This window comes from Triturus cristatus, chromosome 2_1 (genome assembly GCF_964204655.1).
Source record: "Triturus cristatus chromosome 2_1, aTriCri1.1, whole genome shotgun sequence".
NCBI lineage: Eukaryota > Metazoa > Chordata > Amphibia > Caudata > Salamandridae > Triturus > Triturus cristatus.
The window spans coordinates 849,117,318-849,145,059 of NC_140581.1; the positions used below are offsets into that span (position 1 = coordinate 849,117,318).

The following is a 27,742-nucleotide window of genomic DNA, read 5'->3' on the forward strand; positions in this document are numbered from 1 at the left end:
CACACACACACACACACACACACACACACACACACTCACTCACTCACTCACTCACTCACAAAAAGGCTTCGGTCACGCCTTCGCCTCCGGGCCTAAGCAAGACCAAAGACACTGCTTCCCACACCGCACCTTCGAGACTGGTAAAGAAGCCGATTTAAGCCTTCCTGCGGCTCGGGCTCAAGCCAGCCCACTGTCGGTGCCGATAAACTCTCTTCGGCACCGAAAAGGAAAATGACCTCCGCTTCGACACCGGGCCCCGCACCGAAACACTCTGTGTCGAAACCCAGCTCCAGCTCCTCGGTACCGACACCATCTACGGCACCAACAAAAGCACACAAGGCCACCGGCACCTCGAAGCCAAAATCCATCTCGGCACCTACCAAACAATCATTCCAAGCATAGTTCCAAACAACAAACCAGCACGGATAAAGCCAAAAAACCAACAGCCCGACGCCTTTGGCGTCGACGGACCAACCAACCTCACCAGAACTCTTTACACCGGATCCATTACAAAAAACACTAACCAAGGATCCTAAGACCGGACATTTGATGCTCTCCATCATAAACAGCTGGAGAAACCTGCTCCGCCTCCACCTCCAAAGAGGAAGGACTCTGCTACCTCCCCTTTCAGAATACCTTCCCCAGCATCACCGCCCCCTCCACCACCACCTTCTCCGCCCCCACCTCCTCATTCCCCAACACCCTCTCCGGATGTTGATGATGATGATGATCAGGGGGATCCATATGATGACATAGGAGACGTGCCCCAAGATTTACCTACAGGGGACCCCACTCCCACAGGCTCCCCAACCCATGGGACGATTATAATATCCCTGACATCCCTAACGTCCCACAGGATGATCTCTACCCTTCCAGACCTTCCCCACCAGAAGACTCACTGGGGTTCAACCATCTACTACAAAGGGCGGCACACTATCACGGGTAAGATCTCCATACCGACCCCGTGGAGGAGGATTTCCTCCTCGATACGTTTGACACCACACATAGGACTACCTCCATATTGCCTATGCTCAAGGGAGTTATAAAACATGCGCCAGAGGTCTTTAAAGACCCAGTCAGAGCCAGGGTCATTAACCCGCGCATTGAAAAGAAATATAAATCCGCCCCTACAGATCCCTCCTACATCAGAGGGCCAGTGCCACTAGATTCTCTGGTAGTGTCCACAGCACGTAAAAGGGCCAACTCCCAAGCGTCGGGCGTAGCACCACCACCTGACAAATAGTCTAAACTCTTGGACGCATCAGGCAAGCGTACTGCATCCCAAGCTGCCAAGATATGGTGTATCGCTAATACACAAGCGCTACTAGCCAGGTATGACAGGGCCCATTATGACGAATTAGAAGCCATAATGCAAAATCTCCCTGATAAATACAAACCTAGGGCCAACGAGCTAATTCAGGAGGGCAAAACCATTACTAATACCTCCATACGTTGTGCCCTAGATGCAGCAGACACAGCCTCCAGGGCCATCAATACTAGTGTCCTCCTCCCTCGCCATGCCTGGCTAAGGATCTCAGGTTTTAAACCGGAGGTACAAGCCTCCATCCTCAACCATCCCTTTGACCAGGAACATCTGTTTGGCCCAAAAGTGGATGAGGCCCTAGAAAAGATGAAAAAGGACGCAGACACGGCAAAACCCATGGGAGCCTTACAATCGCACCCTCCCAGGCGCTCCTTTCGCTGCTCTTCCTTTCGGAGCACATCCAGAGGCTACTCCTCCGACACCGCTTCCACCCCATATAAGGCCCCTACCCAGTCCACCTTTACAAGGGGCTACCAAAGGGGCGGCTACAGGGGCAACAATAACAAAGGCAGAGGCAAGACAAACACCGCCCGCTCTGCCACCGCACCTACCCAATGACTTCCCTCCACTCCCCCCAGACCATCCCACTCCGGTCGGGGGCAGACTCCAAAATTTCCTCCCCGTCTGGGCTACCATCACCTCAGACAAATGGGTAACACAAATAATTCGGTCAGGCTACTGCCTAGAACTAATATCTACCCCCCCAAACATTCCACCCAGACAACGCCCAATGTCACAAGAACATCCAACACTACTAAAGCAGGAGGTAATCTCCCTCCTACAGAAAAGGGCGATAGAACTCGTTCCTACCAACCAACGAAATATGGGGGTCTATTCCCTATATTTTTTCATACCAAAAAGGGACGAGACTCTGCGGCCCATCCTAGACCTCCGGCCCCTGAACAGATACATACACTCAGACCATTTTCACATGGTAACGCTTCAGCAAGTACTTCCACTGCTTTCCCAAAACGACTTCCTGACCACTTGAGACCTAAAAGACGCCTATTTCCACATTCCAGGGCACAACGCTCACAGGAAGGTCCTCAGATTTGTAGTGGACGGCCAACACTACCAATTCAAAGTACTCCAGTTCGTAGTCACAACAGCACCACGAGTATTCACCAAGTGCCTAGTAGTAGTGGCAGCACACCTCAGGAGACAACACATCCATGTCTTCCCATATCTAGACGACTGGCTAATAAAAGCCAGTTCATACAGCCAGTGTGTACAACACACGCATGCCACTATCCAGCTACGTCACCAACTGGGCTTCACAGTAAACCACGCAAAGTCCCATCTACAACCATCCCACATAAAACAATACATCGGTGCCACCAGAGACACCTCAAAAGCTCTAGCCTACCCCAATCCTGCCAGGATTACAAGCATTCAGGCTCTACGCGCAAAATTCATGGCACAACACTCCCTTCCAGCTCGAGTGTTTATGCAACTAATAGGGATTATTTTATGGCCTCTTGCATCTTCATAGTACCTCACGCAAGACTCCAGATACGTCCTCTCCAAGAGTGCTTAGCGCGCCAATGGAACCAGGCCCAAGGTCATTTAACAGATCTGGTGTTGGTGGACGGTCGTACCCATCGCTCTCTGCAGTGGTGGACCACCACAAACCTTTCCAAAGGTCGACCGTTCCTGGACCCAGTTCCCCAGATAGTACTAACAGACGCATCGGTCTCCGGCTGGGGAGCTCCTCTATTACATCTCACCATGCAGGGCACATGGACACCTCAACAGAAGTTACTCCATTTCAACCATCTGGAGTTACTAGCAATCTTCTTAGCCCTAAAATCTTTTCAAACACAGATTTCAGGCAAGGCAGTCCTAATCCGCACAGACAACATGATAGCCATATACTATATTCAAAAACAAGGCGGCACACACTCTCCACAGCTCTCTCAGCTAGCACAGAGCATATGGTGATGGGCCATACCCCAGAAAATCTTTCTCCTAGCTCAGCATATCCCAGGAGTCCAAAACACTATGGCAGATCTGCTCAGCACACAAACACAACAAATCCACGAGTGGGAACTCCACCCACAAGTTCTACACCCGTACTTTCAAATGTGGGGGCATCCACAGATAGACCTCTGCGCCACCCACGAAAACACCAAATGCCCAAGCTTCGCCGCCAGATATCCACACCCATTGTCCAAAGGAAATGCGATATGGATGAACTGGTCAGGCAGATTTGCGTACGCTTTTCCGCCTCTCCCACTCATTCCACTAGTGGTGTGCAAACTACAGCAACACTCCCTCACACTAATCCTAGTAGCTCCAACTTGGGCCAGACAACCGTGGTACACCACACTGCTGGAACTATCTGTAGTACCACACCAAACATTACGCCTCTCTCCACACCTCTTAACCCAGAACCATGGAGAGATCAGACACCCGGCCCCAGGTCAGCTCAACCTTGCGATCTGGCTCCTGAAATCCTAGAATTCGGTTATCTAAATCTTCCCCCTGACTGTATGAACGTCACCAAAGAAGCTAGGCGACCCACCACTAGGGCGTGCTATGCCGCCAAGTGGAAACGTTTTGTTGTCTATTGTCACAACACCATCAATCCCCTAGATGTCTCCATTCAACACATCATAGGCTACTTACTCCACCTACAAAGGTGCAATCTAGCCTATACGTCCATTCGCCTGCACCTCGCAGCCATAGCAGCTTACCTACAAAACAGGCAACATCTATCACTCTTTAGAGTACCTGCCATTAAAGCCTTCATGGAAGGCCTTAAAAGAATAATTCCCCCCAGAGTGCCACCCTCACCTGTGTGGAACCTAAATATCGTTCTCACCAGACTAATGGGGCCTCCCTTCGAACCACTACACAAATGTGAACTCCAATTTTTAACGTGGAAAACCGCTTTTCTTGTAGCCATCACTTCCCTCGGAAGGGTCAGTGAGATACAAGCACTTACCATTCAAGAACCTTTTCTACAAATGCACCATAACAAAGTTGTTCTCCGTACCAACCCCAAATTCATCCCTAAAGTCATTTCTCCCTTTAACCTAAACCAATCTGTAGAGCTACCAGTATTCTTCTCGCAACCACAGACCGTTGCAGAAAGAGCTCTCCACACACTAGATGTCAAACAAGCCTTACTCTACTACATCAAGAGAACACAACCTTTCCGTAAGACCAAACAACTGTTTGTCTCTTTCTCTCCACCACACAAGGGCAACCCCATCTCCAAGTTGGGGATAGCTAGGTGGATTGTCAAATGCATTCAGATTTGCTACCACAAAGCAAAACAAACGCTATCCATTCCCCCTAAAGCCCATTCTACACGTAAAATAGGGGCTTCAATGGGTTTTCTAGGAAACATCCCATTAGATGATATTTGCAAAGCAGCTACATGGTCAACACTGCACACTTTCACTAAACACTATTGTGTAGATGTGCAAACTAAGCAACAGGCTAGTGTGGGCCAGGCTGTACTCAAAACATTATTTCAAACCACTGCAACAGATATGGGTGGACGCCGCTAAGGATGGGTACTGCTATATAATCTATGCACAAGTGTGTAATCTGCAGCTCATATGCCTCGAACAGAATATGCTACTTACCAGTATGCATCTGTTCTTGGCATGTAGAGCTGCAGATCTACACACGCCCACCCGCCTACCTTTATCTGTTCCAGTTTATCTTATTTAGATACTACACACATGGGCCTCTTCACTGTTATTACTACGGTCCATCTTTCCCTGCTGGCGAAAAACAATCTGAGGATGGAGCCGATGCCCATGCGCAATACGATCCAAAGGAGGAGTCGCCGACCTCATGACTTCCAAAGACTTTCCAAAATGAAAAACAACTGCAAACATCCGGGCCCAACACCAGATGGCGATCTATGCACAAGTGTGTAGATCTGCAGCTCTACATGCCAAGAACAGATGCATACTGGTAAGTAGCATATTTCTTCCCAGTTATAACGTCCCTGTAACCTTTTTGTTTTTTTTAAGTGAATGTATAATTATTTTCACCCAAAAAAAATCTAAGGTTACAGGGACACTATAGTTGGGCTCAGATTTCACCCGTAAAAAAACGGAATATTCATCAGTTATCGTTACCTGAGCGAACTAGAACGTACGCCACCGCTATGCACTGCTTATGACCTCACATATTACATCACTCATGACATGGCATGGCAGTGCTTCCACATTAAAGCTTAATCTGTTACCTTTACGAGTGCCTATTAAATCTGCACTACTACCTTTTGTTTAGGTGAATGTTGTTGTTTATATTGCAAAATTAATTCTTGTATCCTTTTTCCCCCCAGTCGGCCATCAACCCATCACTAGACAAAGTACTAGAAGCACAGCCTGAAAAGAAAGACCTTATCCTAGACGAAATGAAGCAGATTCTTACACCCATGGCTCAGAAGTAAGAATGTTAATTTCTCTATTTTTTGATTGGATAATTGTCGAAAAGTGCCCCTTTTTGACATGATCACCCACATGTCTTGCTTGGTATCTGATGCAATTCTGACAGAAGTGCACTGGGTTCCTGCTATCCAGGTCCCCAGTGCCAGATCTCTTTCCTTAAAACTGCACAATTGTTCGCCCAATTGGTAATACCTTTAGCACTCCCCTGTAAGTCCCTAGTAAATTTATACCCAGGGATACCTAGGGCAAGGAGGCTAAAGGCTAAAGAGGGTCCCTAAGGGCTGCAGCATGTATTGTGCCACCGTAAGGGAGCCCTCAGCATCAGCATGCAAACTGCCAATTTCGGCTGATGCTGACACGACATGGCGCACCTCATGTGTGCCATACCTGCAGACACTGCATGTAGTATAGGTAAGTCACCCCTATAGTAGGTCTTACAGCCCTAAGGCAGGGTGCATTATACTTGATGTGTGGACATATCTCCATGAGCAGATATGCCCCTGTGATGTCGAAGTCGATTCTTAAATATTGCAACTTAACAGGAAAGCCATTTTAAGTGCATGTGCTGGACACTGGTAAAAACTAGTTTCCCAGCTACATGGTGGCTTCACTGAAACTAGGGGTGTTTGGTATTAAACATCTCCTTTTAATAAACCCACACTGATTCCAGTGATGGATTTATTAATACATGCACCCAGAGGGTACCTTAAAGTTCCCTCTAAAAACCTACCGACTACTAGTGTGCTGTCTGACTGGTGGAGACCAGCCTTCCACCACCGACCGGTTTCTGACCCTCTGCAGGTGAGAGTCCGCGCTCTGAGGGCAGGACCCGTGCCTGCTCTGGCTAGAGGTGTTGTCGCTGCCTCCAAACAGGATGGCTAAGTGATCAGCATATCAAGGCAGGAGGCTTCAAACACCTTTGATTTGCAACCCAAGGCTTACCCAGACGGGAAATGGCACTGCCTGCCTCATTTGTCAGCAGGACAGGCTGGATAATTAGCTAGTCAGTAGGCTTGTTCACCTCTGTGAGAAAGTGCCTCTTTTTGCATGGTTAGCCCCCACTTTTTGCCTGGTTTTGATGTGGTTTCAATTGTAGTGTACAGGGCCCCTGCCGACCAGGTCCCCTGTGCCAGTGCTTCTTCCCCAACATATATCCACAATTAGTACTTCTGACCCCTGCAATTCCCTAGTAAATGGTACACTAGGTACCTAGGGCTTGGGAGCTGAAGAAGGTCCCTTGGACCCCCCTCAATGGGACCATGCCACTGCCCTTGCAGCTTACATGCCCCTGTGAGGTAGAAAACAAAGTCATCATGGGACCCTGCCTGGGTGCCATTCCAGCCAGTGCTACCTGAAGGGATAGGTAAGTCACCCCTCTAGCAATCCTCACAGACCTAAGAATGGGTGCACTATACACAGGTGAGGGCAGATATGCCCCTACAATATTTGGGTCCATTCCTTAATATAAGTGCCAGTGAAGCCTTAGAGAGTACATGGGCTGGAAACTCGACAACTCAAGTTCCACAGCACCATGATGGCTTCACTGAACAAAGGAGTGTTTGGTACCAAACTACTCCTCTCACTAAATCCACACTGATGCCAGTGTGAGAATTATTGTAGTTTGTACTCAAAGGGCACCTCAGAGGTGCCCCCTGAAAACCTACCAACCCTGGTGGGGTCTCTGACCTGCTGTAGGCAGGCAGCCAGCCACCACCACACAAGTTTCTGGACTCTTGGGTGGAGAGCCCCCGCTCTCTGGGACCAGAAGCAATGCACATCCTGGGCCTCTCCAGGATGGGCAGTGCTCGAAGGGGAAGCTTCAAAGGCCTACCGCCCTTGTAATGTGCTCTCCTCCTCCCCCCCACCCCCCCCCCCCCCCTCCACCACACCCATGGCAGCCCCGGTGTACACCTCCCCTTCTAATTGGGGCTAGGTCTACCCCTTCCCAGAAGACGGTGGCATAATTGAGGGTGTAGTCCCCCCAGGTAAGGTGCTCATTGGCCCTACCTGCTACTCCCCTAAAACGCCCCTAAATTTAGTATTTAGGGGGCACCCCAGAACTGGAAAATAGATCCTCAACGACCTAAGAAGGAAAAAGACACCCCTTCAGAGAAGACTGAAGACGGCGACTGCGTTGGCCCCAGCCCAGCGTTGGCCCCAGCTTCTGTGAAGCTGCAGACCGGTCTTGCAGCCAGCGACCTGTGAAAGCCCTGGGAGGACTGCTGCCTTTGAAAAAGACTCCAATCTCCCTTGGTGTTGTTTCCAGAAGAAACAACCTCAAGGGCTCCAGATCCAGCTGGAACCGCGATCCCTGCCCACTCTGCACCCGACGCCCACGGCCTGAGTCTGAGTGGCCCACCTGACCAGTAAACTCTACCCAGCGATGCTGACCTAGAGTCCAGCATTGGCTGACCACTCCTGACCTCCACGACACCACCTCCAGACTGAATCCAGAGGCTCCCCCTGACCGCGACCGGCTCCGGTAAGAAGACTCCAAGTTCTAAAGGCACCCCTGCACCCTTAGCCCCTGAGCCTTGGTGAGCTGAACCAACAGTGCCCCACGACCCCCTACATCTCTACTTACCCCTGCTGTTCTTGGTCTCCCTCTTGCAACCTAGGGTGCAACGCCTGCAACCTGTTTGTCAAAAAAAGAAACTCCATTGAAAAGCACTGGGTGCCCGATGCTGATTTTGAACCCTGCACCTGGCCACCCATGTGCCTCTAGTGTTGTATGTTTGGTGCTGCTTTGTGGCCCTCTCCCTGTACTAACCCCCAAAGCTTGGTCCCTGTAACCGATCCACTTACCTGGAAGCAGTGTGGCTCCAGGCACCGTCCGTCTTCATTGAAAAGCATTGGACAGAACTCTGACTTTGAACTCTGCACCAACCGCCCCTGTGTAGCTGGTGGTGCAGTTTTGGTACTCAGCTGACCCTTGCAAACAAAGTAATTTTTTTCTATAATTGGTGTGGATCTCCTTTTTGAGTTGTGTGTCTATTAGTCCTTATTGTGCAATAAATGTATTACACTCCTCCGTGTTCGTCCTAAGGCTGCTCACCCTCACTACCATCAATAGAGCACTTTGGGTTTTACATTGAGCCCTGTACACTCCTGGGAACCCCTGTACTCTGTGCAAGGTATAACCACCTAGTGAGTATACCATATACAGAGCAAGCTTCCTACACCCTCTCGGGCTAGTTTCACCCCTAAGCTGGGCTACCTCATGTGAACACAGATTTTAGAATTCCACCATCCTAGTTTTGGCGGAATTAGGTTCTCTGGGTCAGGGTTATGCCCACTTCCCACAGGAAGTGGTCATATAGAGGGTGTAGATACCTGAAAGATAAGTAGCCCATTGGCTACTATCTGTTGGGGAAAGCTGGCTCGCTCTTTACACAATATACCTCTTTTTGGTATATGATATAGAGAGTCCAGGTATCTCCTACTAGTGGACAGGACTTGCTTTAACAATCCCATGATGCACTTTTTGTGGTAGTGTGGTCTGTAGGAAAGTTACCCTTTTTGACATGGTACTCTCACTTTGTGCCTGATAACTGATGTGATTTTCAACTGGAAGTGTACTGGGTTCCTGCTAACCAGGTCCCCCGTGCCAGAGCTCTTTCCCAAAACTGTACAATTATTTCCCCCAATTGGCTAAACCTTTAGCACTCCCTGTAAGTCCCTAGGGAGTACCTAGGGCCATAGGGGCATCACATGAATTGTACCACCATAAGGGACCACTTACTAAGCACATGCAAGGCTTTCATTGCAGGCTGTGTGTCTTTGGTGCAGACAAAAGTAAAAACACAACATGTCATACATCTGTGTGCCATGTCCCCTACCACTGCCTGTCATATTTGTAGGTCACCCCTACAGCAGGCCTGACAGCCCTAAGGCAGGGTGCTTATTTATTACTTGCATGAGCAGATATGCCCCTGTGCTGGTCTGTCCTATGTTGCCAGTATAAGTGACCAGGGAAGCCATTTTAAAACATGTACTGGACACTGGTGAAAACTAGTTCCCCAGCTACATGATTACTTCACTGACGATAGGGATGTTTGGTATCAAACACCTTGGATTGATAAACCCACACTGATTCCAGTGTTTGATTTATCAATACATGTACCCAGAGGGCACCTCTGAGTAGCACCGCCTGAATATCTGGTGTGGCTGCTGACTGGTCTCTGACAGCCTGCCACCAGGAGGCTCAGAACAAAGGCCTGTCCGGCAAGAGGAGGTGCCCCTTTTTGACATAGTTTTTTGCCCAGTGCATGGTGTGATTTCGACTGAAGTTGCAGTGGGTCCCTGCTAACCAGGTCCCCAGTGTCTGAACTCTTTCCCAAAAATGTGCAATTGTCCCCCAATTGGCTAAAACTTAAGCACCCTCTGTGTCCCTTGTAAATGGTACCCTGGTATCTAGGGCACGAGGTACTAAAGGGGGTTCCTAAGTGCTGCAGCACAAATTGTGCCACTCTAAAGAACCCCTCAGGAAACACATGCATGACTGCCATTGCAGGCTACATATCTTGGTGCAGACAAAAGTTAAAACACAACATGTCATACATCCCTATGTGCCATGTCCCCTACCACTGCATATGTTATTTGTAAGTCACCCCGACAGCAGGCCTGACCGCCCTAAAGCAGGGTGTTTAACATCATATGTGAGGCCATATCTGCATGAGCAGATATGTCCCTGCACTGGTCAGTCCTATTACTGCCAGTACAAGCATGCCTCAAGCATCCTGAAAATTTTACTAGACCCGCAGGTCTAGTGACTTAAATAATCTACTCGACCTAATTATAATGCTCTTGAACCATAAACTTATTTCAGGTTTACGTGATCCTGTGCAAGTATTTTAATTCACTGAAAAGCCATTTTCTTCTTTATCACATATGAGAGCACCTTCAAATACGCAAGTTCAGCATGTCTGCTGTACAGAAAACTCTTGTTTGGTTTAATAGACTAAACTTTTGTTCCATATATAATACAAATCTAGCCACATATAAGATACACATGACCGCTGACTTGCCTCAGTTGATTAACTTCGTTGTCGTCATTGAGGGCGTAGGAATGTTTCTCAAATCATGTTTAAAAAAAGTCACTTCTAATAAATACATAACTAAAGTATAAAGTAGCAGCACACTGTGGATTGCAATCAGTGGATTTAACATTGAAATGGCCACATAATTTCCCCCTGACGTGGTTTTAAAACTATATAGTGTACAATGTCTGGAAATCGTGTTTCTTCAAATATTTGCACATCACCAAGTAAAGTGTTTTGGTTTTGCTCTTATGTAAATTTTTGTTTGCATCACACCTCTGAATTACAAAAAAAAAGTTCTTTCATGTTTCCTGATACATTTTTAAATACTTTTACTATTCATTTACAAGCTGTTTAAATGTTGTTAGGAAAAAAACCTGACTTTTTACAGCTTCTTGTTTCGCAATTATTGTCAGATAACTCACTTGACAAAAAGCACTAACCATAATAAAAAAATAATTAAACACCGTTTTCCGGGAACAGATTAGCAATAATTAGTAAAAACACAAACTGACTTTTAACCTCTGCCCTTGAACAGACAGTGTGATAAGTTGGCCTGGCATATGCTGGTCACTAGTTATAGTGGCCACTTTGCACCAGTCCAATTCGACTCTTATGGTAGATAGGTTTAAGACAACCTGTTAAAGAAAGCTATCCTAGTGGTAGCTGTGGAGAGCAGCCTTCAGGCTAAGTCTCTGAGGAATGTAAAGCAGCTTGTTTTACCTTATAATCTCTTCAATTATCAAATGAAAGGACACCACACAGGTATATATATCAAATATATCTGTATTTATTTCTAGACACACTCTACTAATCTCTTTGAGATTAGAAGCCAGGAACACATTAAAATATCAACGTTTCACAATAAGTTAAGCACAAATATGGCTGGGGCCCTAGGGGCGTACCAGACCATATACTAAAAAAGAGGGTTAAGAAAGTCGACTTGCAAATGACAAGGCCTAGGGCCTGTAGAATCCCTGGGGCTTTACCACTGCAGTGAAAGCAGGTAAGTAATCGACCCACGGGAGACGCATGCAGTGTGTGAACACAGCCGCTGGTTCCCTATTGATTATAATGGAGCAAGTAGCGGTTTGATTTTTAAAGTTTTAGGGTACTTCGAGGAAGTCTACAAGCAAGCCAATTTCAAGGTAAGGAATTAGAGGGCCAACACACACACTAGGGCACCGGAGTGCACGAGTTACCTCACCCAGGGAAGCCGGGTGCATAGGTGTCTTTTGGTGTCGGGTCGCGTTGCTGTTTTCTATGGAGACCACAGAAGACTTGCTGCTTGCGTCGACTGAAGAAGTGTCCGGTGGAATCCAACGGTGGATTCGAGATGCAGATGACCTGAAAATTGAAGGGACAGTGTTCACAGTCACTTGCCAGTGACCGGGGGCCAGGAAGCTGGTTGCCCACGGAAGTCGGGTGATTTCAGGTGATCAAGGGTGTTTTGACTCTTTGCTCACGAGGTCCAGGAAGGATCGACGATGACCAGCAGCTGGATTCGGAGTGTCCCACGACGTCTGCAGCTTACTGAGGTGTCGGCAACCGGATTGGAGCCAACAAGCCTTGGCAACAGCAAGTCTTGTGGAAATCGAAGGTCAGCGTTGCAGACCAGCAAGGTCTGAGGGACTCACCCAACGAGGGTGAGTGAGGGCAGGCCTGGAGCAACCAGGGGAGCCCTTTGAGTTGATAAAGTCTTCGGGGGACCCTCAAGCCAACGGGCAAGGGATCGAGAAGACGCCTCTTGAGGAAATGCTTCACAGGAGCCCATGGTCACTCGGGACGGGGTAGGCCTCTGATTTTCGCTGCAAAACCTGCTGGAGGCTTGGGCCACAAAATGGTCCAATGCACAAGTTTGTAGAACGCCGTGAAGGGGTTGCACTCGACAATAGTGCACGGTACCCGGGTATTGATGTTCCTCGTCACTCGTGGAGTCCACTTGCCTCAGCTCTGCTGGGGACTCACAATGGCCGTCGAAGTCAGGAAATCCACTTCCGGGGCTGCAGGGACTTCGAACTCCGGCGGGAGCGGGAAAGTTTGCGACCGTTGATTAGAGTTTCTGGTGCCTGCCAAGCAGGAGAGAAACTCCTTGACTCCAAGGGAGATTCTTCTGTCTTCCAAAGGTAGTGGACCGTCGAAGGGCCAGGATTGTTCGTTGTAGAGCGTCGTCCAGGGTTATCTGCGTTGCAATGGCAAGGTTTGCTATCTTATACTGAAGATAGGGGAGGGACTAGCTCTATGACCACTCCTCTAGGAGGGTCAGGGTAGGGGGTGGTTACACCCACTTCCCTTTGTCCAGTTTCGCGCCAGAGCAGGGACAGGTAGCCCCTGAACCGGTTTGAACTGGCATATGCACAGAGGAGCCTACTGCTCCCCCAGTGCAGGACTTCAAAGCACTCTAGGAGTGTACCCACCCAGCCCCAATACACTAAATCCTGTCTGGAAGGTGGTGACACCTCCCTGTGACAGGATGTCTTTTGTTGGGCTTCCTCCACTGCGAGTTTCACTCAGCAGCAGGAGGGCAGCCCAGTGTCTGTGCTGGTGGCATCCATTTTGTGATGCCAGGGCTCTTTCAGATTTGTCGTTTTACTACAGTGGGTACATGTCGTCCCCTCTAGAAGGGTGGGATCATGCTCCCACATCATGGACTGATGTGGGGGTATGATTCCAAGTTGTTTGACACCAAACACGACATGTTTTGATGCAGTCATTCCAAAGTTAGCATTTTAATGCACTTAAGAGTATATGGTTTAACCGCATCCACAAACGGCCATAAGAATAGACTCTGCCAGCTGTAGAGGGTCCCTGCTCATGCAGAGGCACCCCATCACATTGTAAACCAAGCACCCTGCCCTCAGGATTGATGGGGCCTGCCATAGGGTTGGCTGATAGGTTTATATGTGTGTGTATGGTGAGATATAGAAACCTATACCTCTGTGAGGAGTGCTAACACTACCTCACCCAGGCTGCAGTAGCAGGCCTGTGGTGTCAGATTTAGTCTGCTTCCCAGGGGTGGCATAATACATGCTTCAGCCCCTGGTAGGCCTGTGAAGTACCTATGCCCTAGGTACCTAAGGTACCATATACTAGGGACTCATAAGGTCCCACAGTATCCAATCACTAGTGCATCTAGTATGCACTCAAAGTCGTTTAGAGAGAACAGAGACTGGGGCCCTGATTAGCAGGGACCCAGCCAGACTATAGCCAGAAACCAGTGTATACATCAGAAAAAAAGTGCACATCCTACTCTCCTACAGACAGCAAATGTCTGTCGAGACAAAAACTAGATTTAAAGGTGTCTTTATTGCTCATTTACTTTCCACATGAACAGAACACCTGTTACTTTCAGCTTAAGTTAACTCACCAGCACGGACGAGTAAATGCTAAAAAATAGCTCGACCTGATAAAATCTCGCTCGCTATTGTGAGTCAGCGACTGGATTTTTCGAGGCCTGACAAGTGACCAGGGAAGCCATCTTAAACCATGTACTGGACACCGGTGAAAACGTGTTCTCAAGCAATATGATGGCTTAATTGAAAATAGGGACGTTTGGTACCAAACATCTTGTCGTGATAAACCCACACTGGTGCCAGTGTTGGATTTTTCAAAACATGAACTCAGAACCTGAAACCTACCAGCCTCTGGTGTGCTTGCTGACTGGATTCTGCCAGTCTGCCTCCTGAGAGAGGTTTCTGACTTCCTAGGGTGAGAGCCTTTTGCTCACAGGAGGTCAGGAGCTAAAGCCTGTCCGGGAAGAGGGTGCAACACCCCCTCCTACATGGATGACCTGCTGATTAGCCTCCTTGGGCTTGCGAGCTTCAAAGAAGCCACCACTTTTGGAATACAAATCTGGCTCCCTTCACAGGAGAGGAAGCCACCCCCCTGTCCAGGGCCCACCTAACAGCTGGAAAGATGGGAAAATCATCAAGTCAGGTAGGCGTGCTACCCACAGGCTAATACGATCCCCAAGGTGGGCTAGCTGAGCGATGGACACAAATTTTCAGAGGTAGCCATCTTTGTGATTGCATACTTTGTAATTCTGGGACTGGGTTATATCCACTTCCCTCAGGAAGTGGTCATATAGGGGGTGTAGTGAACCCCAAAGGTCAGGAGCCCATTGGCTACTACCCTACACTCTCCAAACACCCCTAAATTCAGTATTCAGGAGAGTCCCTGGCACCAGAGAAGCAGATTATGACGACCTAAGAAGAGAAAGGACACCGAAGAGCCACAAAAGCAGAGAAGACTGAGGAGAGCACCTGACTTGTCCCCAGGCCCGTTGGCCTGTCTGCAGCCCTCGACGAAAACTTCGCCAAAGTTGACTCATCCTGCAGCTGAGACTCTAAAAACTTGTGAGCATTGCCTGCCTTCGAAAAAGACACGTGGTTTCCCATGAACAGTGGACCGGACCTGCAACCGTGGGGGTTGGGGGGGCGATCCCGGGGGGGGAGTCAGGGGTAGGAAGGGGGAAGGAGCAATCTGTGTATCACTGTTCACGCTGCCTCTGTTATGAGTTCTTCTTTTGAATTGTAGGTAACTCATCTGTTTTTGACGCCTAAGTTGTGTGAGCGATATAAGTTTGCATGTACGGCTAAGTGGCTGGTATACGGTGGCAACTGCCCCTTCTCAAGTGACGACACCAGAACTGATAAGGACAATGTAGCCGGCTCCTAAGCGGGTGGTGGTTGGTACATAACCCGAATGCAGGTTATATTACCTTGACTGCAGGCGCGGCTTAACAATCTGTACATGCTTATGAATCTCTGTGTGTAATGTATGCTGCCGTAACATGTATTCTTCTACCAAAATAACAAAACAATAAAAACAGATTTGCAAAATAAAAACAGTGTACCGGACCTGTTCAGCAGAAACTGCAAAAAAGAAGACTGAGGCCTCTGGAACAGACCAAACCCGACACCTGAAGCAACCACTGCACTGTTGCCTAAGGCCCACTTTTAACTGGGCAAACGTTGCTAACCAGGTTCTCCAGGCCTCCAGAGCTCGAGTTTCATGGCTTCACCCCTCCTGGACTTCTCAACGTCACCTGCAGCCTCTGCGTGCAGGCCGCCTCTACTAGGACTGCTCCTTAAGGAAAAACACAACACCTAAAGACACCTCTGCACATGTCGCCCCTGGGCCTTGGAGAAACAGACCAAAGGTGTCCCCCGACCCAGAGCATTTGCAAAACCTGAGCCCACTTGCTGGTTCAGCCTAACTGGCTTCCTAGCCAGAGCCAGGAGCCTCTTCTTACAGAGACCGATCCCTATTGAAACGCATTGGGCTCCCAACGCTTATTTGCACCGTGCACCTTGCCGACCTCGTGCCGCTGCTGGTGTACTGTTGGTGCTGCCCTTGGACCTTGCCCATCACTCACCTTAAATCCTGGAGATTGGTTCTGTAAGTCGATGTACTATACCTGTTTGCAGAACTTGTACTTCCTTCATAGGATAATATTGCAGAACTCAGAAATTGCACTAAGTGTAATTTGCATACACACACTCAATAAATGATCCACACCCAATAAGGAGATGCACGCCAATTTTGAAAATTCGCATGCATTTTTATATATTTTTAGACACCAAGAACTTCGCTATTGTGTTAAGGACTTTTTAAAATAGCAGTTTTGAAGAAAACGTGTAAGTACGCTTCTGTTGCCTCTAATGCCGTAATGCTATCCTATTGGAAAACACACATATACTGCATTCGGGTACTTGGGAGTGACTTACAGGGCCATTCTTCTGGAGTTAAGATAAGTATGGGGCAATGTTCAAGGCAGCACCAACAGATCACCTCGGGAGGCCTTGGGGTGTGTGGGGGCCAAGGTGCTTTTCGATATCGGGTGCCCCGTTGATTTCAATGGGAAACAGTTGTGTGACAGAGTCTGTACTTAGGGACTGGGGTGCCAGTGCAGCTGAACCAACAGGGGGGGCTTGGGTCTCACGATGCTCGGGCATGTAAGGACACCTTCGGTCTACTCCTCCGGCTGTAGGGCTCGGGTGCAGTGGTGTTTTGAGGCGTCTGGTTTTCACTGGCGTAGACACTTTGGTAGAGGCGACCTACACCAAGAGGCTGCAAGCAGCAACTGGGAGTCCAGTCCGGGTAAACCAAAGCCGGGGTTTGACTCTGAAGGGTCTCAGGACCTCGCTGGCACCTTTGGTCACTGTGACTCGGGCTGGAGGTGAACGGGGGCAGTGATGCTTTCCGGTGTTTGGGTTTTTGGAGATCCAGAGTTCTCACAGTTCTTCTTGGGTGGGTGCAGGGGAACGAGTCATCTTTGGTGTAATTGTGGGTGACCGCTGTCAGGCCAGCAGGGTTGGCGCCAAATCAGTTGCTCCTCTGTTCTTGCACTTTGTGGCTCTTTTCGGTGTTCTTCTTAGGTTGGTAGAATCTGCTTTCCTGTTACCAGGGGCTCCCTTAAATACTAAATGTAGGGGCGTTAAGGGGAGTAGCCAATGGGTTACTTAACCTTGGGGTCACTGCACCCCCTACATGACCACTTCCAGAGGGAAGTGGGCATAACCAGATAACCAGAGTTCCTAATTCTGCAATCACCAAGATGGCAGAATTTTCCTAAGGGCGGGGCACATCAGGCAGCTCACCTTAGGAGTGTGACTGGCCTGCACCACACCTCCCTGCATATCTAATAACCCCGCCTGTCTTGGTGCCGAATGGGCCCAGGGCAGGGGGTTGGCATTTCCCCTGTCTGGGAACACTAATCACATATCAAGGACAGCTGAGGCCTTGGAAGCCTCCTGCCTTGATATGCTGATTACTGAGCCATCCTGCATGGAGAAGGTGACAACACCTCCGGCCAGAGCAAGCATTGTTTTTGCATTCAGAGAGCGTAGGCTCTGACCTACAGTGGGAAACCTGTCTGGGCTGGCAGGCTGGTCTTCACCAGTCAGCCAGCACACTAGAGGCTGGTAGGCTTTTGTAGGGCATGTCCACGGTGACCTCTGGGTGCATGTGTTAATCTTTCACTGGAATCAATGTGGGTTTAGTAATACAATGTGTTTGATGCCAAACACCATAGCTTTCAGTGAAGCCATCATGTAGCTGGGGGAACTCGTTTTTACCAGTGTCCAGCACATGTACTTAAAATGGCTTCCCTGTTAACTTGTAACATCTAAGAAATTACTTGGACATCACAGGGGCATATCTGCTTATGCAGATGTCCTCACATGTAATATAAGGCACCCTTTCTTAAGGCTGCAAGGACTTCTGTAGGAGTAACTTGCATATATTTCATGCAGTGTGTTGGGACATGGCACACAGGGATGTGTGCCGTGTCGTGTTTTCAGTATTATCTGCTCCAAGACACGCAGCCTACAATGGCAGTCTGCACGAGTTAGGTGAGGGGTCCCTTAAGGTGGAACAATACATACTGCAGCCCTTAGGGACCACCTTTAGTGCCCATGCCCTGGGTACTCGTGGTACCATTTACTAGTGACTTACAGGGGTGCAAAAGGTATGGTAAATTGGCGGAACAATTGTGCAGTTTCAGGGAAAGCGTTCTGGCACTGGGGACCTGGATAGCTTTCTGTCAAAATTTGCATCAAATACCAGGCAAAAGGTGGGGGTGACCATGTCAAGAAGGCACTTTCCTACTTCTGTCACTACCTTTAATGCCCCTAAATTGAGTACTTAGGTGGCACCCCTGACACCACGAACTTGGATTCAACAGATCCAGAAGGGGACAAACAAGAGCCGTAAGAAAAGCGAGAAGTGAAGACTCATGTAGACTTTTGTCTCCAAACCCTGCATGCCTGCTTCAGTTTTGACAGTTTTGACCAGCGGCTTGTCCTGCAGTTAAACATCTTTCAAGAACCCCTGGAGACTGCCAGCCCTTCGTAAATTGCCAGCAATTTCTCTTGGAGTAGAGGCGATACCCCCGCCCTGCAAAGTCTGGTTCACACAGTTGCAACTCGCCGGCCAGCCCGATGTAGTAGCTCCCCAGGAAGAGATACCTGGGCTCCTGAAGCTCAGATCTGTCCCTCCACCAAGTGGGGGGACACCACGAGCAGCCGGAGCCGCACAGGACCAATACCCGGAGTACCAGAACCCTTACAGCAAACGGAGCCCGTCAGAGTCCAATCTGGACACCCACTACACTGAAACCGATCAGTCGTCGAGGGACATCAGCACCACAGAGATCAACTTTCATAGGGGCCCAGCTATCCTGATTTTGCACCTTCAGCCGACTGGATGACAACAGCGGGACGCACAGAGCCCATCTGAACTTTGCACCCCAGCAAGGGTACCGACTAACCGACTGCCCCCTTGTTCCCAGAACACTTGTTATCCGAGCTCCCGGACTTGTCCTCCAGTCCCCCCCCCCCCCCCCCCCCTGCAACCTGTTTCTATGTGTGTCCCCCGCCCCCCCCCCCCTTTCTTTCCACCGGTGTAGCACACACAGCTACTAACCCGACCAGAACCTCTGCACCCGGACTAGTAACGAGTAACTGCTGTTGGTACTTTGGACCTGGGCCCCCTGTGACTCTTAAGTCCCGAAGGAGAACCCCCAGAAACGGACCATAAATAACTGTATGCAACATACATCTTTTCTCCCAAAGGGAGGCTTTGCTGCGCAAAGACGCATTTAAGTGAACTGTTTACTTACCTGTAGAAATTCATATTTAAAAAAAGTACTTGCTTGATAACAAAGTTCTTTATCAAAATTTATATAAATAGACAACTTTTTTTAAAAATAAATTGGTCTTTGATGTATTCTTGAGTGTGTATCTTTGGGTAACAAATGCTTACTACTAACCTCTTCTGAGCTTAAACTGCTTGCACAAACTACCAGAAACGAAACCATTTAGTGTTAATAATGTTTTGTCTCTGTAAACCAGTAAGGGTTGCCTGGACTCGTTATCCCAGTGTACCTCATTTTGGTCCACTATTTAAAGACTGTCCTGTCGTAAATAATCCCCTTTGAAACCACTCAACTTACACCAGCTGTACATGCAGACACCCACACAACAAGCACTCCTAAAGCCAATCCTGAATGAGTCTGATGCTGCAAGGTTTAGTAAATGGTTATATCTCAAAACTTTGATAAATAAATAATCAATATATCTTGTATCATTTCAACCTCTGATCCTTTCTACTACATAAAAGACCTTGGCTTAATCATCGACCAAACCCTTTTGCACTGCTCCTCAATGTTGTTGCAAGCGCCTGCTTCCTCAGCCTTGAACTTCTTTGTGGTCTTTTAGTGTGTTCACATTGATTGATCTCAAGCACAAAGGTGGTCTTTGTTTTTAGTCATCCACCTTGTCCATACTGCAATCATGTATGGTTGGCATCTGCTCCCACTAGCCCCTCAACTTTCCACCTCTCCATTGCTCCTGAATATTCACAGAAACCTTTAATTTGCAATCTGTTTTTCTTGTTTGTGTGTAGTACATATTCTTTGTCCTGCTCCGTCCTCAGTACGAACAACACTATGGAGCCCTATTCTCTGGGCATGTGACCCTCTGCAGATTTTGCATCTGGTTGTGTAACTTAATTTTGTTTCTGGTTCTCTGGTGGCACTCTAATGCTACCCATCCTGTCAAGACCCCTAGCAGGTATTCTTTGACTTGAAAACATGTATGTTAGTGCCTCTTACTTTGTTTTTCCATCTCTTTAGTTTTTGTCTGTATTGACTCCTTTCCCCCAAAACTGCGTGTGCTATGCTTTAATATGCCCCTAGTTTGTCTGATTTTTTTTGCTGTAACTTAAATTTTGGGCATTAGTCCACTCTCCACCTGTATAATTTCTACATTTTCCCCACTATGCTGAACTCTTTTACTAGCCTTATAATAAGGTTGTCTGTGTTTCACTCAGTTTTGTGTAGCAGTGCTGTTGCATCTGTGAAGTATGGTGTTAGCCTTTGGTTTGTATTATAGCTGTGAGTTACTGGTTGCTGACCTAAAGCTCTATGTAAGTGGATGAAGGTACATGCCTAACTTCTCTACATTTTAGTTTTGTTACTTAATCGTTTTCGCTGAGGCCCTTAAGACTGAATGAATGCCACATTCAGGTACTTTCTTGTACACTCATGTGTACATCTGGTTTTAGATTTTTTTTTTTGTTACAGATCTTTGTGTAGTATATGCACATAGCTCACTGATTACTTAGTCTATTAGTAATCCCACTGTTCTTTTTACCTCAAGGATAGAAGTGCATGCCTTCCTCCAGAGCCGGTTGCTATATCGCATAAATTAAGCATCATACATGCATGCAATTGTCATGTGTTCACAGAAGGGTTAAAGGCTGTAAAGCTAGTTGCCACTGTATTTGTGGCACCAAATAGGCTTTGCTATGTTACTCGTTATTTGTACAGCTTACCTTTACCACTAGTCTGGTTTTACAGTCTTCTTTTCTTGGCTGATCGTTTGAAGGCCAGACTTGTCTGAATTGTTGCAGACCGGATCTTACATGACATGTCCTGTGCGGTATCGGCCATTGCTTGCATTAATGGTTGGAAGAAAGTCTGGTTAGACTTGGTGGAGGACTATGTTGTCACGAGTGAGACTGCAAGTGATATTTGGAGCAGTATGGATAATTGCTTGAACTGAACTGAAATGTTCTTGTGTCGAGAAGACAGTGAAAAGGATAGACTGCATTCATATGTATCATCCAGATACATCCCAGCATAATATACTCAGTTGTAGGGCCTATAGTTCCTAAAACCTGGTGCATAGTGTTTGGCCTGGTAAATTTTGGTGAGTGTATAGACCAGTATATCAAGGGCAGTGGTTCTCAAACTTTTTAGAACCATGACCCACTTCATAGAATGACTAACATTCTAACTAAAGCATCGTGTGGTAGAACATTGTCATTAGGAGACAGTACATTTTCCATTAAAGTGGCCACCAGCTTTGCACAGACATACAGTTTTACTAATAAAACTTTATTTCACTCAAATTATAATGTGTTGAAATCTGATTTCTGTGACTATCATTTGTTCACCTACAAGTAAAGTGTCTTGATTCGCTTTGATTCTATTAAAATCTGTTTCCAGCACACTTCAGAAAAATGTTTCGTTTTTGCTTTCCTAACTCCTGAATGCAAACAGTTCATTTACAGGTATATACATTTTGTTTTATGTTGCAGAACACAATTCCTGTACTCCAGCAAGATTGTCACATAGTTCACTTTAAAAACTCCTCTCTTTTTGCAGTTAGAGAAAGAAAAGTAAACACCATTTCCATGTAAAAAGATTAAGTAGCAATTCCACAAAAGACATAGCCTGACATTTGAACTTTGCCTTTGAATCACCGGCAAATGTGAAAAGTTAAACAAAGAATTAAAAGGCATTTTTATTTATTGCTGTTCTAGGGTATTAGTAAGCAGTGTAATAAAACTTTGCCGGTTCACTTGGGCATCTGGATTGATCAGTTGTATGTTGGGTGCCTCCAAGGTGACCTCCTTCAAAGTTTGGCAACTCTAACCTGTTCAGACATAGGCTGTCAAACAGGCTGGACTGGGTCTGGATATTAGAAAGCAGATAATCTAATGTATCCAAAACTGACCTATATGGAGAACTTCTCATACAGGCAATTCACACAGAAATCAACATAGCACCTATTGTATATTGCTCACCATGTTCTGATGAGATTGCACCTTTCTTTAAACGGGTTTTACAAGATTGTTACTATCTAAGGTTGTTTTGAGCTCAGCTGTTCAATGTTTAGTATTCTGCGCCCCATCGTTCCGAACCACGCCAGTTCCTAATAATCAAACGTGTGATCACCATTACATTTTTTCTTAATGTTAACCTTGCTTCAATTGAATGCTCTTTTGTGTTACAGAGAAGCAGTGATTAAACACTCGTTAGTACATAAAGTATTCTTGGATTTCTTTGTACATGCTACACAAAAACTAAGAACCGTAAGTATTTAACCCATTGATTTTTACATAAATCACATAAAGCCATTTGTTGTACTTTCGCTTTTGTGTAGTTATGCTGACATGGATCCCTTATTTGAAAAAAAAGACACTTTTTGCTTAAAGTGCTGGTTGCACATAAAAAGGGACAAATTGGAAATAATTTCTATACATTTAATAAAAGCGTGCATAATACTTTGCAGCATTGCTATTTGTTTACAATGTTTTGGGCTACTGGAATTATGCAGCAGGGAAAGATCAGATTACGCAGCAGGATTGACTGAATTATGCAGCTAGAAAAGCCAGATTACGCAGCGTAAAGGGGATACATTTTGTTATATTATTACTTCATTATTTTGTCATTTCAACACGGTAACACTGCCTGGATATAGGTTGCTCCTCATTAAACACTAGTGTAACACCTAAATACAGCAATAAGCAACCGAGAAGTGACCACTCAACCTTTGCTAAGGGCCTTCCACTGTGCAGCAACACTTGTGGCTGTGTTTTTATTAACTTTTGAACCGCTTGAGCTAGAAACACATTTTTTTTCTTAAAATCGGCAGACTATGCAGTAGATGATGGATTATGTGGCAAATGTAAAAAACATGTAAATCCAGTGGCCCGGACATTGTTTAGCTCTTGTCTATTTTGTGATAAATGAAAAGGACGTTTGCTGGTTTTGTAATTGTTGGCTTTCAAGTGCAGAGCAGGCCTTGCATTTCAGCTTTCACCCTTTTAATTTGATTGAATCATGTTTCATATGGTCTAAACAGTTTGTTTTATAGTAGGGACGTGACCTTTCAGCCCTGCCTGTTGCAAAGAGACTTTAGAGGGACCAACAGGCCTGGCGTGGCCCTCACTGGCCCCACTGTTTCTTCCATTTTTCCACTAATTTGGAGACAACCATGTGTGATCACTAGGTCATCCAGTTTATCTCCAAAGGTTGCATTCTATCCTTCCTGTCCCTCTCTCTGGCTTTCCCTCCTCCCACCAGGCAAATGTTTCTGGCACACACCTAAATTTTGGATGTCTATTTCCTTGCCCTGCAAAGCAAATGAGCTGTAGAGATAGGTACACAAGATCCTACTGCCTTTGCTTCTTGGCCCCCTAGAAGGATGGAGCTCAGACAGATCCTAGTTCAAGATGCTGTCTGTAGGAAGCTGCCTCTCTATATAGTGTCAAAAAAGAAAGCCCTAGTTATGTTACGCATGTACATCAGAATTGCAAGGGATTTCACACGATTTCTTCTTTTTCGTGGGACAGGGTTTGATGTCTCTTTTTAAGAAAATAAAAGCAGGGGGGTTTCCCACAATGATGCTTGACAAGTGTTCAAACTGAAAAGTGAGGTGATTCTTGGAGGTGCCTCATGTAAGCAACAACATGGGAGCAGTTGTCTGGTACTCACCAATCCGCTCACTGTCCTCATTGGCAATTTCCAGATAAAAACAGAAAGCAACCCCTAAAAATATATAGATGAGAAAGAGCAATGTGTCTGCTAAAGTGATGTTTGTGCAAGTCCAAATAGTATGTTCCCTAAAGATCCCTGTTAAGACAGGAGGCCAAATATGGTACTCCCAAAAGATTAAAATTGAGTTACGGAAACACAAAACATCAGTCTTCAATTATTGTTTTGTCTGTACTCACTTTAACCCCTTCAGCGCTGCGGGAATTCCCCCGCGGTGCTGAAGGGTTCGAGCGCGGGCGGGCCTATGACGGAACGGTTCCGTCATGAGCACAGCGCAACCGATGCTCATGACGGAACCGTTCCGTCATGGGCATGGAAGGGGTTAAACAACAAAGTCATGTTTACACCATTTTAACCTGAACGGCCAACACGTTTCATTGTCGTTGATTTTGTGGCAATTTCATCAGGGGACGGAGTTCCACCTCTACGATGCACTGGACCTGCAAGTTTAAAAAGGAGATAAAAGGAGAAAGACAACAAGTGACATAGGCAAAACATATGTTTTGTTATGTTGAGCTCAGTACCATTGCCTCTCCTAGTGCTTGATATATGGTATATCTACCAGATAGTTGCCAGGTGGAGTCCTACCAGCAAGTCACCATTTAAAATCACAGGGACGGAGTAATCTCAATTGCCTGGAAATGGATATGTGCACGTTATAAACCTGGACGTCACACATTGTGGTCCACCCACTTTACTTTTATCTTTATCTTGAATATATTTTTCTAATTTTTTCAGCCGATTCATAACACGGGGCACTATGATCCTAGTGCAGTATGTTACTGGTAGGAAGTACTCAGCAGATAAATTGTACCACTGCCACCTTTCCGCTACTTGTTACAGTCATACAAGCCATTTAGCGTCCCAGGGGATGTAGTATGTTACTAGTAGGGAATACTCAGTAGATAAAGTATGCCACTGTCACCGTTTCGATACTTGTTATAGTCATAAAAGCCATTTAGATAATCCATTGAGGGTTGATAATTTATTATCACAATAAATACCAGCCCGGTTACTCAAACATGCCATTCTCAATCATCTGCTTCTTGTGTGCAGCCCCAGCATTAAGATTTTTAAATTTTCGAGTCTTAACTTACCGCAGGACTCTGAGTCAGTGTCTTCACTCAGGCCGTGGGTGCACGCAGCTTGCTTAGCTGATAAGAGAGCAGCCGCGTGCGTGCCGGAAGTGAGTCATGCCAGTGGGTCAAGACTGAAGGGAGTGTTCTTTTTCTGTGGGCACCAACTTAAAATAGTGCCCCGGTGACAGTAATATCAATATAACGGTCACTAAGGACATGTATATGGAAAGCTCCTATAGGTACAACATTTATATATATTCGAAAACCACCTAAAGATGGCCCTAATTGGCCTCCTGTCTTAACAGGGATCTTTAGGGAACATACTATTTGGACTTGCACAGATATCACTTTAGCTGACACATTGCTCTTTCTCACTTATGTACTTTCATGAGTTGGTTTCCGTTTTTGTCTTGAAAGTACCTGCCAACTGCTCCCGGGTTATTGCTTACATGAGGCACTCCTAGCCTCTCCTTACTTTTCAATTTGAACACATGTCCAGCATCACTGTGGGAAACCGGCCTGCTTTTAATTTCTTAAAAAGATACACATTTGGGGGGGTGGAGAGTATGATTAGACATCCATCCCTGTCTCACGAAAAAGAAGAAATCGTGTGACATCCCTTGCAATTATGATGTACATGTGTGACATATAACTATGGCTTTGATTTTTGATAGTATTGAGTGAAGGGCACCCTTGCTTATTTTCCCTTCTAAGCTTCTCTTTTAGAATAGATCTCTATATGGTGTACTAAAATGAGGAACACTGTGCAGAGAGTCCATGCAACACTTATTGGTTTACTGAGGCTAAAATAACTCTTTGGTGGTTGTGTTGACTGAAGTACTGGGAATTTTAAGCCCAGCGGTGCAGGGGAACACACCCTATGACTTCGGGTTATTCCTGTTTCAGACCTACAGAAACACAGTCGTCTGGGTGAAGTCAGAGATCAGTTTATTGGCTGCAGACCAATTACAGGTATCCTAGAAGTACAACAGCGTGTATGTTCTCAGGAGACTGCTAAAAGTTACAGAAACGGGCTTCTCCCTAAATACAAAATATCATGCTTCAGGCACACATTCCTTGTTTTATGGCATGGTCATTTACAGGTATACATTACAAACGAAAAGGCAGAGTCATGATGACCATCCCACATTCCAGTTAAGCCAGCCCACAATTATTTACCCAGCAAGGCTCAGATCCCACATCAGATATCGATAGGCCCCAATAAACATGAGCATCTCCTGTTTGGAAAACAAGCCATAAAGCAGGAACAGTCAGGTGTGAAAGAGATTAGCTGGAGGCTCGTGTAGGATGAAAAGGCTTTATAGTGTGTCAAGCCCTGATGCTAATCACAGGTGGCCGTAGGACGGGGAGCTCGTGGGACCGGACTGACCTGGGGCAGCGGAGCCAAGCTGCCCAGGTCACAGAGAAGTCAAAGGAAGGCACATGTGCTCTAAAAGGCCCGTATTTGCTTCATGATATGTAGCCTATGTGAGGGCAACCATAAGATGGCCACCGCTCTAAGATGGAACCCACGTAGTGATGTATAATAACGTATACACAGTGCATTCATAGCTAAAACGTTACACGAAGCACTTGTACATACCGCATTGACCATTCGCGGTTCACGAATACCGGGATAGACAGGGGTAGGGCCCTGCCTCCTACGCGGTCCCAAATTTCAAAGTACGACATGGCGAGCAGTTTAGGTTTATCAGAGGGTAGTGCTAAACATTTGCAGTACACACAAAAGCAATTAATGAGACACACGCCAGAATAAATCAGAGACCCCTTTAGAAAAATTAGTTTTATTTTTAAGTTGTATTTTTATGTAAATTTTGATACGAAGAACTTTGTTATCAAGTAAGGACTTTTTTCAATATTGATTTTTACAGCTAAGTTAAATGTTCACTTAAATGTTTTTTACGCAGGAATGCGTTCCTATGGGGAAAAAAGGCATGGGTTGCATACAGTTATTCACGGTCGGTTTCTGGGGACTTCTTCTGGACTAAGGGTCGTGGGGGGCCAAGGTCCAAAGTACCACCAGCTGTTATTTGTTACCTGCCCTGGGGCATCCTAGTGCAGAGGTGCTGGTCTGGTTGGTAGCTCTGCGTGCTGCACTGATGGAAAGAAGGGGGGCTACCTAAAAATAGGCTGCAGAGGGGGACTTGGCGACAAGTCTGGCAATCTCTCAGTGGGGGTGCTGGGGTCACAAGGGTTCTGGGAGCAAAGGGGCACAGCCGGCTTTTGGGTACCTGGGCTTGGGGCGCTCTGGTGCAGCGTAGATAGGTAGGCTAGCTTTTTGTAGACATTACCTCATGTTCTTGATAAGACCCCAAAATACATAAAAACCCATCCATACCACCGGGCCGGCCTATTGTCTTTGGATGTGGTTCCATCTTGGAACCCTTGGGTAAATACATTGACGCCATCCTGAAAGAATTTGTTCCACTCACCGATACCTTAGTCAAAGACATCACCCATCTGATCAACATCATTGAGAACCTCCCATTTAACATCGATACCGACCTTATGGCCGG

At 46.7% G+C, this 27,742-nt stretch overlaps 1 protein-coding gene across 1 annotated transcript in view; it reads left to right on the top strand.

Annotated features, from left to right (window-relative positions):
- Nucleotides 1–27,742, top strand: part of PUM3 (pumilio RNA binding family member 3) — a 271,295-nt gene that overhangs the window by 147,100 nt on the left and 96,453 nt on the right. Inside the window, exons 9-10 of the mRNA XM_085632951.1 lie at nucleotides 5,634–5,737; nucleotides 22,583–22,661. Of these exons, the coding sequence (XP_085489077.1) occupies nucleotides 5,634–5,737; nucleotides 22,583–22,661 (183 nt within the window). The remainder of the gene's footprint in view (nucleotides 1–5,633; nucleotides 5,738–22,582; nucleotides 22,662–27,742) is intronic.